At 54.4% G+C, this 11,932-nt stretch overlaps 1 protein-coding gene across 3 annotated transcripts in view; it reads right to left on the reverse strand.

Annotated features, from left to right (window-relative positions):
* Positions 1-7,671, reverse strand: part of REM2 (RRAD and GEM like GTPase 2) — a 120,444-nt gene extending 112,773 nt beyond the window's left edge. The window contains exons 1-5 of one of the 3 annotated variants that reach the window (XR_009543887.1): positions 7,500-7,671; positions 5,927-6,265; positions 5,607-5,680; positions 4,671-4,878; positions 3,914-4,278 (exon numbers count right to left, since the gene is read on the reverse strand). Coding sequence is in view for 2 of the 3 variants with exons in the window: in XM_060168154.1 (XP_060024137.1) it covers positions 3,983-4,278; positions 4,671-4,878; positions 5,607-5,680; positions 5,927-6,265; positions 7,500-7,602 (1,020 nt within the window). In the remaining variant the exon portion in view is untranslated. Of the gene's footprint in view, positions 1-3,196; positions 4,279-4,670; positions 4,879-5,606; positions 5,681-5,926; positions 6,266-7,499 lie in introns of those variants that run through there. The other 2 variants (XM_060168162.1, XM_060168154.1) reach the window with 2 other exon arrangements.
* Positions 7,672-11,932: the final 4,261 nt, after the last annotated feature.

Genomic DNA, 11,932 nt, shown 5'->3' on the forward strand with positions numbered 1-11,932 from the left:
GCCAGGATCTCAGAGAAGACCCCACCTCTCCCAAGTCTAGCAGGAGTGGGGCTTCAGCTTCTGTCTGTTCTGAGCTCTTTCCTGTAGGCGTCTGGAGGGAACACACAGATGGGTCGGGCTGATGGAACTGGCTGAGTTGGGGGGAGGGAAGCTTGTGGCGTGTGTGGCTCCCCTCATGGGGGAGGTCCTGCTGTCATCATCTTTAGACTTCTGCCACATGAAAGGCACTGGGCCTTCTGGTTCCTCATTCTCCCCTCCTGCCACATTTGACCAGTGGTGGTACTCTTCCTCTAGAAAACCCTTCTCCCTGGGCAATAGCCACTACCAGCTCAACCCTAGTTCCTCCAGCACTTCTTTGGCAGCTGCATCCCCACCTTCTCTATCTGCCTGTCCCCAGGATTCTCTCTTTGGTCCCTCTTCTTTCTCTGGAACACCAAAGCTTTGTTTTGTTTTAAATGATTTAGCTTAGGGACTTCCCTGGTGGCACAGCGGTTAAGAATCCGCCTGCCAATGCAGGGGACATGGGTTCGATCCCTGGTCCGGAAAGATCCCACATGCTGCGGAGCAACTGAACCCATGCGCCACAACTACTGAGGCTGTGAGCCACAACTACTGAGCCCTCGTGCCACAACTACTGAAGCCTGCATGCCTAGAGCCCGTGCTTTGCAACAAGAGAAGCCACCACAATGAGAAGCCTGCCCACCGCAACAAAGTAGCCCCCGCTCTCCGCAACTAGAGAAAACCCGCGAGCAGCAACAAAGACCCAATGCAGCCAAAAATAAATAAATTTATTTTAAAAAAGTTATTTATTTAGCCATAGTTAAAAACCCAAAAGGTAGAAAAAAGGCATGCAGTGAAAAGTAAACCTCCTACACTTGTCGTCCACCCACCCAGTTCCCCTTCTCAGCAGCAGTCAGTACCATCCCGGCTTGTGATTTGTTGGGTCACAGACCCCTTTGGAAATCTGATGAAATTCATGAACCTATTAGACAAATGCATGACTGCACAAACGCATCAGATTGTACCATTTCACAAGAATCACAGACCCCTAAAACCCATGTGTGGTTTGAGGCTAAGGATCCCAGCCTGTATTGCACCCTCTTAGTCTCTCCCTTAGTGGGTCCCTGGTGCAAAATGAAAATGCAGGGTTCCTTCTTCAAGGAGCCTCGTTCAAGTGACAGCAGAGCATTAAACTAAGCATGGGGCCCTGTGCGACTGCCCTGCATCTCATCCTTTCCTCTGGCTTTTCTACTACCATTGGTATGGCAGTTATTCTCTTATCTGTGTCTCTTGCCCTAACTTGTTCTGAATTTCAGACTCAGCTGTCCAGGGATGTATTTCTGAGCATCTCAAACTCGAGTCTCCAAAATGGAGCCATTTACCGGCTACCTCCCCTGCCCCCTAACTCCCAGTTCCTCACCATCCTCCCATCACCTGCAACTTCTCCCTGTCTTTATACCCAGCCACTCAGTTGCAAGTCCCACAGATTCTGACTGTAAGTTCCATGCCGCCTCTCCTTTCCCACTGCCATCTCCCTCAGTGTGGTCCTTCATTACCTTCCATGTGTATTTCTGTGATTGTCCCCTAAACTCATCTCTTCAGGCCTTGCCTCTGCTGCTTCAGTCCATCTCCTTGCCTCCCCTTCCCAAAGGACCAGCCCCATCATGTCACTTACACACTCAAAACCCTTCAGTGACTCTCACTGCCTACAGAATTGGGCACAAACTCCTTTGCCTGGCATTTAAGGTCCTTTGCAATAGGGCTCCCAAACTTCTTTTCAGTGCTCATCTCAGCCCTCCTCTTCATGTCCCTGAGGTTTCAACGCAACTATAGGACCATCTGGTCCCTTAACGCGCCCAGTGTGTTTTCCTGCAGTTTACAATTTGCACTGCCGCTGTTCCTGGTCCCCAGAGTTTAGAGCTGGCTTACGCCACTATAGCCGTGTAATTTCTCTGGCCCTTTTACCACAGCCACTGCCCATGGCTCTGCCCATAGTGTCCCCTGCATTCTTTCTACTGTCCCTCTCCCTCTTCCCCTCATCCTCACTGAAGGGGAACCTCAGATGTAAGGCTGGATACAATCACCATTAAGTATCAAGAAGACGAGAGTGCAATCCCAGCTCTATTGCTTATTGACCTCAGGCAAGTTACTGTTTCTTCCACAGTAAAAGAGGTAGTGACACCATATAGTCATTAAAGAATTGAGATAAATAAAGTCCTAAGGATAGTGTCATTATTCATATCATCATCTCATCACCTGTGCTGGGCTGGTCCCCCTTGGCTCCTCCCCAGCTGCAAGGACTCAGGAGACATCTCATCCCTCTTTCCATCGAGTTCTGGGAAGTTGGGTGGGGTAGAGTGGAGGCCTGGCCCTCAGGTGCTCGGGTAGCTGTATTGTATGTCTAGGGGTGAGGGGAACTGCTGCCTCTGCTCTTTGTTCAGACTCTTAGCTCAGGCAGCAGCAGGCGTGGGCGTCCCCAGGGGAGGCACTGACAGCTTCAGTTCTCACAGGGACCTTGCAGGTGACAGCTGGGGAGGTGCAGGCCAACCCTATCACGCCCCAGCTGATGGGCCTCCCTGTTGGATGTGGCTCCACCTTGAAGCAGCCCAGGCCACAGCTGAGTGTACTTCTAGGCGCAAAATGTAGCCTCCAGGGCTTCCCTGGTGGCGCAGTGGTTGAGAGTCCGCCTGCCGATGCGGGGGACGCGGGTTCGTGCCCCGGTCCGGGAGGATCCTACATGCCGCAGAGCGGCTGGGCCCGTGAGCCATGGCCGCTGAGCCTGCGCGTCCGGAGCCTGTGCTCCGCGGCGGGAGAAGCCGCAGCGGTGAGAGGTCCACGTACCGCAAAAAAAAAAAAAAAAAAAAAAAATGTAGCCTCCAGCGGGCTCCTTGCCGGTAAGGGGTAAGGTGATGGGGACTTGGTCACCGAGTTACCAAATTAATTCTAACGGGTCCCTGCTCCTCTCCAGGTCTGTTTTTTCATTGGCAAAGGGACAAGCTGGGCTCCGTAATCTTTAGGGGCCTTTTGCCCCTTGTTATGACTACTCCAGGACTAAGTCAGTTCCGGAGTCTCCCTAGAACCGTTACAGACAAGAAAACTCAGGCTCAGAGGAGCAAGGAACCTAAATCCACCCATCCCTTCCGTGGGGGGATTTTGAGAACAGAGGGTCAAAGTAAGCAAGTGCAGTAGAAAAATTCTTTATTGAAAAGGGAAGGGTGGCTGCCTTGCTGGTGCCTCCTGGGACCTGGCTAAAGGCGGGTTGCCACCGCTCAGCTCTTCAGGCAAGTCTCTGCACACCTTCCCCTTAATAACCTTAAAGGGGAAGTGCTGTGGTAAATCACAATCAATTCAGAAGAACAGCGCTTCCAGGCCCTTGCCTTTAAGAACTTCTTAAAGGCAAAGTGCACAAGTGTAGCAGATCAGAGCCAGGACGCTTTAGGAAAGTCTCAAAGAAGCGGCTCCGTGTCTTTACCTTTAAGGATCTCTTAAAGTTGAGGCATATTCGCGCTGAGTACAAAGGTGGAAAACTGTAAAGGAGTTTACAAAGCACTTTTCCAGTTCTTGCTTTTAGCATCTCTTTACGGGAGAGGTGGTCAAGCGTGAATTAACAAAAAACCAAAATACCTCGCAGAACTACTTTCCTCCCCGCCCGCCGGAAGCCGCCCCGCCCAACAGCCGCTGCACGACCCCCGCGGGTCAGCGTCCTCGCCTTCCAGGAGCCCCGAGGCCGGGAGGTAACCGGAGAGCGCGCGGAGCGGGTGGGGCGACGCCTGCCGGGGTCCGGGGGCGGGGGGCCCGGCTCCCGTAGTCACACCGGGGCGTCCCGGGAGTTTCTGGTTTCCTAGACTGTCTTCACAGAGGAAGCCGGACGGGGGCGGGGCGGGGCGAGGGGGCGAACGGAGGGCGCGGTGACCATGGCGACCGCGGTGACCATGGCGACCGCGGTGACCATGGCGACCGCGGTGACCATAGCGACCGCGGCTCAGAGAACGGAGAGGTCGTGACACGACCTGGAGCGCTGCTTGAAGAACTTGGTGTTGCGCGGCACCAGGTTGGCAAGGAAGCGCTTGGCCTTCTTGGTGAGGCTCTCGCGGCGCGTGGGCGGCGCGGGGCCCTCGGGCCTGCCCCACTCGGGCTGCGGGCCCCCAGCGCGGTTCGGGCCCCGCCGCAGCCGGATCTGGCGCACCGCTCCCTCGAAGAGCTCCCGCGTGTTGTGGTGCAGCGCGGCCGACGTCTCGATGTGCTTGCAGCTCAGTGTCCCTGCCAGATGGCGGCCCTCTGCAGGAAGGGACGTGTTCAGGCGCCCGCCCGCCCACCCACGGGGCTGCGCTGGGCCCGGGGCCGGGCGAGGCTGGGCCTGGGGGGCCCAGGGCGTGCAGTGGAAAGGGATTGGGGCAAATGGATCTCTTGCAACTGATAGAACAAGCAGGGATTAAGTGGAGGGCGGTGGTGGTGTGGAGGGGGAGGGAGAAAGGGGCCTTGAGAAGAGGTGAGGGGGAGGAGAAGGGAGTCTGGGGTCCTAGGCGTGGGCATTGAGAGTCTGCCCCTAGCCTGGGGCTAACTGCAATTTTGTGCACCCAGGTGGTTAAAAGGCCTTATGGAGAAGAGGTGTCCTGGAAGGGAGAGGGTTCCCTGAGATTGCAAACATGGATGAGGTTCAGGGTACTCACCCTCCAGTGAGACCTCCCGGGAGCGGGCCAGGTCACTCTTGTTTCCAACGAGGATGACAGGCAGGTCATGTTGGGGCCTCCCAGCCCTGAGCCGTAGTAGGGTCTCTGGAACTTTGGAGAAGCTTTGTCGATCGGTGACCGAGAAGACGATGAGAAAGGCATCCCCCGTCTGAAGGCAGTGGTCCTGCAGCCACCCCCCTGCATCCCCCTGCAGATGGGCAGAGAGTCGTGGAATGTCAGGGCTGGAGGCATGGGAGAACCTGCCCAGCACCTTACACCTCAAGGATGAGGAGCCAGGATGTGAGGGAGAAGCCACCTGCTTAGGACACAGAGCTAGTTAATGGCACAATCTCCATACTCGGGGTGCGTTTGTGGAGGAGGGAGAAGTTTGTAATGTGAGCTCCACATGGGCGAATGGGGGACATAGGATCCTAGACAGCCCATCCTACTTTCTTATGCTTAAGCTCTTAAAAAATGAATGCTATTCAAGTGTGTGTAATCTGGCCTCTCGTTTCTGCATAGTAATCATTTATGTCCAAATATTCACAAGTCCTCACTTTTTTCCCCTTCCCTGACATTACAGAGCCCTGAGCTTCTGTCCTCTCAGATCAGGATCTTCTAGGCTGAAAAATGTACAGAGGGGGTCAGTTTCAGGGTGTTCAGCCTGGCTTGCAGTTGCAGGGTTTGTCGAATCCAGATCCTAACTTTCCTCTGGGTCAGAAGATCCTGGAAACCAGACAGCAGCTCTCAGTACCATGGTGTGTGCATAGGTGTGAGCCTTTGCTCTCTGAGACAATATATATGAAAGGTCAGGTTCCACTACATGTTAAAACCAGGGGCTGTAGTCCCACCAGCCTTCAGCCTTCAGCCATACTTTGCCCCTCCTCAGCTCTCCCAGGTTTCATCACCTGCTTGCAGCCACATCTTAGTTCTCACCTGTTCCCAGATGTCATAAACAACTAGAGTCACTTCCTCCTTATCCACCATGATGCGTCTCTCATAGGTGTCTTCTGTTGGGAAATAGGGACAGGGAATAGAGCCCATTAGGAGGCTCCCCAACACCTGTTAGACCTGGTAACCAGGGATGCTTTAGATCCCAGCCCTTTAGATCCCTCCCTCCAGGGAGGTTGCCACAGAAAGCATTGAAACAGTTTCTCTTAGGTTCTGGCCTCCAGGACTGTTCATGCCTTGAGCTCTTCCATCCCTGACTAGGGCTCCAGAGGCACCCTCAATTCTTGCAGGGCTCCCCCAAATACCTGGGTTCTCCAGCTCGTGAGCACTGTCTCCCTGGAGACCACCGAAAGTGCCTGCTAGGGTGCTCTTGCCCACGCCGCTCTCCCCCACCAGCATGACCTTGAATATGCCATCCTTTTGGGTGGGGGCTGCCTCCCCTGAGCCCAGGGAGTCAGAGGAGCCAGAGGATGAGGCTTGAGGTGGCCAGTCAAGTTCATCTACAGCCTGGGCCCGCCGCAGCTGGTGCTTGTAGGGGACAGGCATACTTCCTCTTCGTCTGGGGGCCCCCGGGGCAGGGGGTGGCCCGCCCCAGTCCAACCCTGCCAACAGTTTCTCTGGCTTCTTCAGCAGTGTAGCATCTGCTTCTGGGGGGGCAAAGAGAAGGAAGCTATGAGTGGGGTATGCCTAGACACCTGCAGAGGACTCAGTCCTGGCTGCTCCAGCCTCAGAGGCCCAGTCCATGACCATGACCCAGAAGGAGCTGAGAATCTTTGGTCTGACCTTCTTCCACTGAACTCCACCAGAAGCCTGAACTGGTGGGGCTCCCAGGGGCTGACCTGAAGGCTTGCCCAGTGTGGTTCTAGCCACAACCCATTCAAAACATGCCCCATGCAGGGGAGGCACCTGTGTGCAGGCTTGCACACCCACTCACACTTCACACTGACACACAGGCACACCCCCAGACTAGGCCTCTGGCCGGGGGCTGCCCCTCCTTCCACCGGGAGGCCCTGCCCACTCCTGCTTCCTACACTGATGATCCCCACACAGGGGATGAACTGAAGCTGCTGCCCAGGTTCTGGGGTTGGGTACTGATAGAGTCAAAAACTTTGTGGGGAGTCTGTTCCCAGGGAAGGGCCTTTGCTCACTGAGATGTGTGTGTTGGGTCTCTATGGGTGTGTTAAAGGGGCTGCCTCTTCCCATGGCCCTGTAGGTAAGCATCCCCCAATGCATGTCTGTGTGTGAGAATCCTTCTGCACCCCTGGCTGTCCCTGTGAGTCTGACAGAATATTGTGTTCGTCGTGAGGCTGAGGGAGGGAGAGAGAAAGGGAGGGAGGAGGAGAAATAGTGAGAGAGCAGGAGCAGGGAGAGTGACAATGCACGGGCCAGGGTAACTGGAGGAGGAACCACAGACATAACAAAGGGGGATAGAGAAAGGCTGGAAATAGCCCAGGATCAATACTTGACTGGCAGCCAGGGCCTCCAGGAGCCAGAGAAACCCTCAAAATGGTTCCCCAGGGTAGCCCCCTGCCCGTGATTCCCAGGCTTGTGGGCTGCCCCTCGTCTTTCACCCTTCCCTCCTGCCCGTCCCAACCTCTTGGGAATGAGGCAGACCTAGGGGCTAAGTACCAGTTTCCCCAGGGAAGCCCTGGGTGATGGGTGAGGGGACATTTAGGCAGCCCACCTCTGTCCCCTAGCCCCGCACCTCATACGAGCCCCAGTCCTAGTGTGGGCAGGAGGCTTCCCCACTTCCTGAGTTGCTCTTCCCCTCTTGCTGTTTGCGTTCGAGCTCCTTCAACCCCTAGTTCTGACCTCCCCACCAAAGCTTCAGCTCCCACCCCCATGGTTGCAGCCAGCACCTGCCAGCTCAGCCCTCACCTGGTGTGGGCGTCCCTGGCGGGGAGGCCCGGTGGCTGCTGGCGGGGCAGAGTGCTGTGGTTTCTGTGTCCGTGTCCATGTCGGTGTCGAGGTCCGTGTGCATCGGTGTGCGTGTGCGTGTGCAGCCTGGCGGCTTGCAGCACCCGCTCCCTCACTCAGCAGCACTGTCAGCTTTTCCCTTTAAATACCACCCCCCCATGCCCTCCCCCTAGACACCTGGGGAAACAGTCCCACCCCCTGATGAGGTCACATATGCTAATGAGCCGTGATGTCAGCGGGATTCCCTCCTTTCTGCCCCCCCCCCCGCCCCCTTTGCCTCGCTTCCCTCTGGGAGCACACACACTGCGGAGTCTGGTTAAGACATGAACAGAACAAAGTCAGAGGGGCAGAAGAGACGGGTTCAGAGAAGTGGGGTGAGGGGTCAGTGGGCAAGGGAGCTGAGGATGGGAGGAGGCAAGGACCCAGGGCCTGGGTGGTCTTTCTCCAGGAGCCAGGACTATGTGTGATTTGTCTCCGTATCCCAGCCCCTTAGCCCAGTGTTCAGCCCAGAGTGGGAGCTCAGTAGCTAAATGGAGGGGCTAAAGGAAGAAACCAAAAAAGACGCAGGGACAGGAGGACAGCCACCCCGCCACCAAGCTTCTCTGCCACCCCCTCTTCCCCATATTACCCCTTCTGGGCTAAGGCCCACAGCAGTACCCATTTCCCAGCCTGGCCCCTAGGCAGATGGGGGCTTTGAGGAAGGAGACATGGCTGCTTTGTTTGGCAGCTTCATTTTTTCACTAGGTTCAGGTGGGTACAAACCATTGTGGGGACTTCTTCCCCATCTGTCCCTCCCTGCCTGGCCCACCAACCTCGTGTTAATCAGAGCAGGAAAAAAGGGAGAGACAGCTAGCCCTCTAGAAGTTCCCAATCCCCAGTGCAGGTGCCAACCCCCTTCTCAGTGCTCTCTGGGGCAGCCCCAGGCCTTCTGGGCTACACAGGGCAGACACACAATGACACCTACCTCTGGGGCAGGAGGGAAGCCAGGATAGCGGGGCTCCTTTACTGCTCCTTTTCTGCCCGGTCCCTTTCCCTTCAGGCTCCCACTCTTGTCTTCCCGGTGCCCCCAAGGACCCAAACACACATTCCGATTTCCTGGCCCCTTCTCTCCCCATTTTTGCCAGATGCTGTGCTAAGCACCTTCCTGCATTCTCTCCTTTCATCCTCATGACCCTGAGGCTCAGAGTGGTGGGTGAGTGGCCTGTGCCCCAAATCAATCATGCAGCTGGAAAATGGGGACACCAGGATTCCCACCCAGATCTTTCCAATGCCAAAGACTGTTTTTCGTCTCTATGCTATGCTGCCTTCCTTGTCTTAAATATTCCAGCTGTCTCCTATTATTGGGGACAATCTATATTGCGATCTTCAGTGGACTTTTCCAATTGAAGAAGCAAATAGTGATCTAGGGATTACTAGTGCAGTGACGCTTCACTTATGTGGAGGTCAACTACAGGGTAACGTTGTGGGGTCTAGAGGGAGCAGAAAGAACTCTTAAGCAGCTAGTCTTCATGTGCTTCACTCACTGGACAGACTCTACAGTCCTCAGTTACAGCCTACTTGTTCTTACTTTATTCACAATTTTAATGTGTCCATGTGTGTTCCTGTGCTCAAAGATTAGAAGCACATTTACAGCAGCTAGTGACCCCTGATAGCTTGGTAGCAAGGGAAGCAATATCACAGAAAACTTTTAAAGCAGTCGTAAGCATTTAAAAAGTGGTCCAAGGTCACCTGGCATTAAGGCAAATTGCTTTTCTGACACTGTTACAGCTTCTGAAAACATTGCTGCCGAGGTTTTTGGTGTCTATGAATGATCCTCAGCTATCCAGAAGGATTTATAGTGCGGATGGGCTGAAGATGAGTGTAATGTTTTAGAGTGATTTCCTTCCAGAATGAGTTTTTTAAAAGTTTTAAATTGTAAAGGGTTGAGCTTTATGTTTCTGGAAAACTCATTTAGGTGGTAGAATTCATTTCTATGATACTAGATAAGAGTGTCAGTGGCTGGAGACCCCAGCGAAGATTCTTGACCATGACTTCTGCCTGCCCTCAATCCAGCCTTAGGCCATAGATGCATGCTTGGTTTCATCTTGAACCACCATCTCTCTTGTCCCACTGGTAAGAGGCTGTGCACTTGCCCAGGTCAAGGCTCCCTCAGGAATTGGAGGTCCTGTGTAATAGTGGGACAGACTGAGATTTGGAACCGAGCTGATCCAGATTTAAGTCTGCCTCTCAGTAGAGACTGGAGCAGTATTCCTCTGAAGCTGCTCATGAGCCTGTGAATTGGGGCTGTGATGCCCACGGCACAGCCTTGTTGTGAGGGTTAGCTACGTGTGATAAAGGGTTTGGCACTCAGCAGGTTGCCCAACAATTTGGTGCTCCCACAGTCTCAGGCTGTGTGGCTGGGGGTCCCTTTCCCCTCCCAGCGTGGCCTGGAGCTTGGTTCAGGCCCAGATTCTGCTCCTTAAGGACCGAATTCTGGTATCTGCTCAGATTTATCTCAGATTTTCAGCCTGATCCCCATCTCATAACTGAGATCACCTCCCTCCTCCCCACCAAGGGCCTTTGCATGAGTCCCACACCCCCGATACTGGGCACCTTGGACAGTGGTGTCTATCCTGATAGGATCTGAAGTCGCCTCATTTCTTTTTCCTTGGGCAGTGGTGAAAATAACTTGGGTGACAGCCCCCTAGTGCCCCACCCTTGCCTGGGTAAGACCCTCTATCTTAGTTTCCCCATTCTGCCTGTACAAGGTCAGTCCCCTCTCCCCGCCACCTGGGGCTTCACTGTGGCTGACAAAAATGGTGTTACTGCTTGCACCTCGTAGATCACACACCCAGCACGTAGAGGAATCTTCTTTCAGGCCCATAAATCTACATGCACAGGGCTTCCTAGTGAACTCTACCTTCAAGTCCTCCCTCCAGCATTCTGAAGCGTTCCACCATGAGGAACATTCTTCTACCTTAAATCTCTGTCCACTTTCAAGTTTCAAATACCCCTAGGAGGTGAAAGGTCTGGAGCAGGACAACGATGAGGATACCAGGCTGAAGGTTTCGAGCTGGCTATGGAGAAGGAGAGGAGCAGGGAGAGGCAGAGGCCAGGTGATGGAGAGGCATGGGAGGGGAAATCAACATTCCCTGCCTCACTGTTTCCACTGGGCCTAACGCTGGTGGGACCCAGTGATTGTTTACACTGGGGAAGGCAGGCCCAGAGGGAGAACAGCAAGCAAGGATGAGAATCTCTGGAGCCCCTTCCCCAATCTCTGGAGAGGGCGTGGAGTGAAAGGTGCTTGAGTCTTCCCCAAGCCAAGATGCCAGTGTCCCAGGACTGTACTATGTCCCCTCGGCCACTTCCCTAGGCTCCTGCTTGCTGGGAGAGGGAACGGTATGCAATTAGTGCTGGGTGTGAGGATGCTGGCAGTGTGTCATCAACAGGGCCCCTCCACCAGGGAGGTGGGGATAGGCTGGGCCAGGCAGGAAGGGTAAGGGAGCCTAAGGGGGAGCCCTTTCTCCGGGGACTGATTGTTAGGGAATGCCTCAGCTCTGCTCCTGTGGGCATCACACCCACTCCCACAGGCTCTTTCTAAATCCTTTGTCCTGGCTGATTTTCCTTTTAAACTCTGGGACCGCTCTGTCAGCTTGCTTACCACAGGCTGGGTCCCAACATTTCTCACAGATCATTCCCCCCTCCTCCGTTACCCTCTCCAGCTCTATGGCTCTGGCTATTGCTTGTGTTCCTGCGCCCCTTTCTTAGGAAGTCCAGGGTCCCTCTTACAGCCCTAGCCCTTACTGTCCCCTTAGTTTGCTTATCGTATGGACTCTCACCTCGCCTACAATTCACAATTCTATACCAACTACTGACAGCATTCTTTAGGATCTAGTTTGGGCCCTCTTCCAGGAAGACCTCTTGGATCTGGCCAAGGTGATGCTAGCATCTTCACACCCTGAATGATTATGATTTTTCTCTGGACGCATCTTTGCCCGCTTTGAGGCATCCTGGCTGCGAGTTCATCTGTCTTGCCTAGGACAGACTGAAAATGCCTGGTAGGGTGGAGGATGGAGGGCAGGAGTGTTTCACCAGGGACAGTCTGCTTCTGTGATTAGTGCTCTGCGAGTACTCCATAAATGGGAAGTTTCTCAGCTGCAGGGCCCAGCGGGCTCATGACTTCCGGCCTGGCGGTGAGTAAGGAGGCTAGGTGCTCACTGCTGGTGTCAGTCACTGTAGAGCTGGGCCCCAGGCAGCAAGTGGAGGTGGAGAGGGTTAGTCTTAGGGTTCCTAGAATTTTCTTACCCTCTGAGTGGTATAAAAAACAAAGATGGGTGGTTGGAAGATAAATAGGAAAAGGCCAGGAGGTGGAGGGCAGAGCAAAGGGCTTCATAGGGAGGAGTAAGGTGAGGGGA

Source organism: Lagenorhynchus albirostris, chromosome 1 (genome assembly GCF_949774975.1).
Source record: "Lagenorhynchus albirostris chromosome 1, mLagAlb1.1, whole genome shotgun sequence".
Taxonomy (NCBI): domain Eukaryota; kingdom Metazoa; phylum Chordata; class Mammalia; order Artiodactyla; family Delphinidae; genus Lagenorhynchus; species Lagenorhynchus albirostris.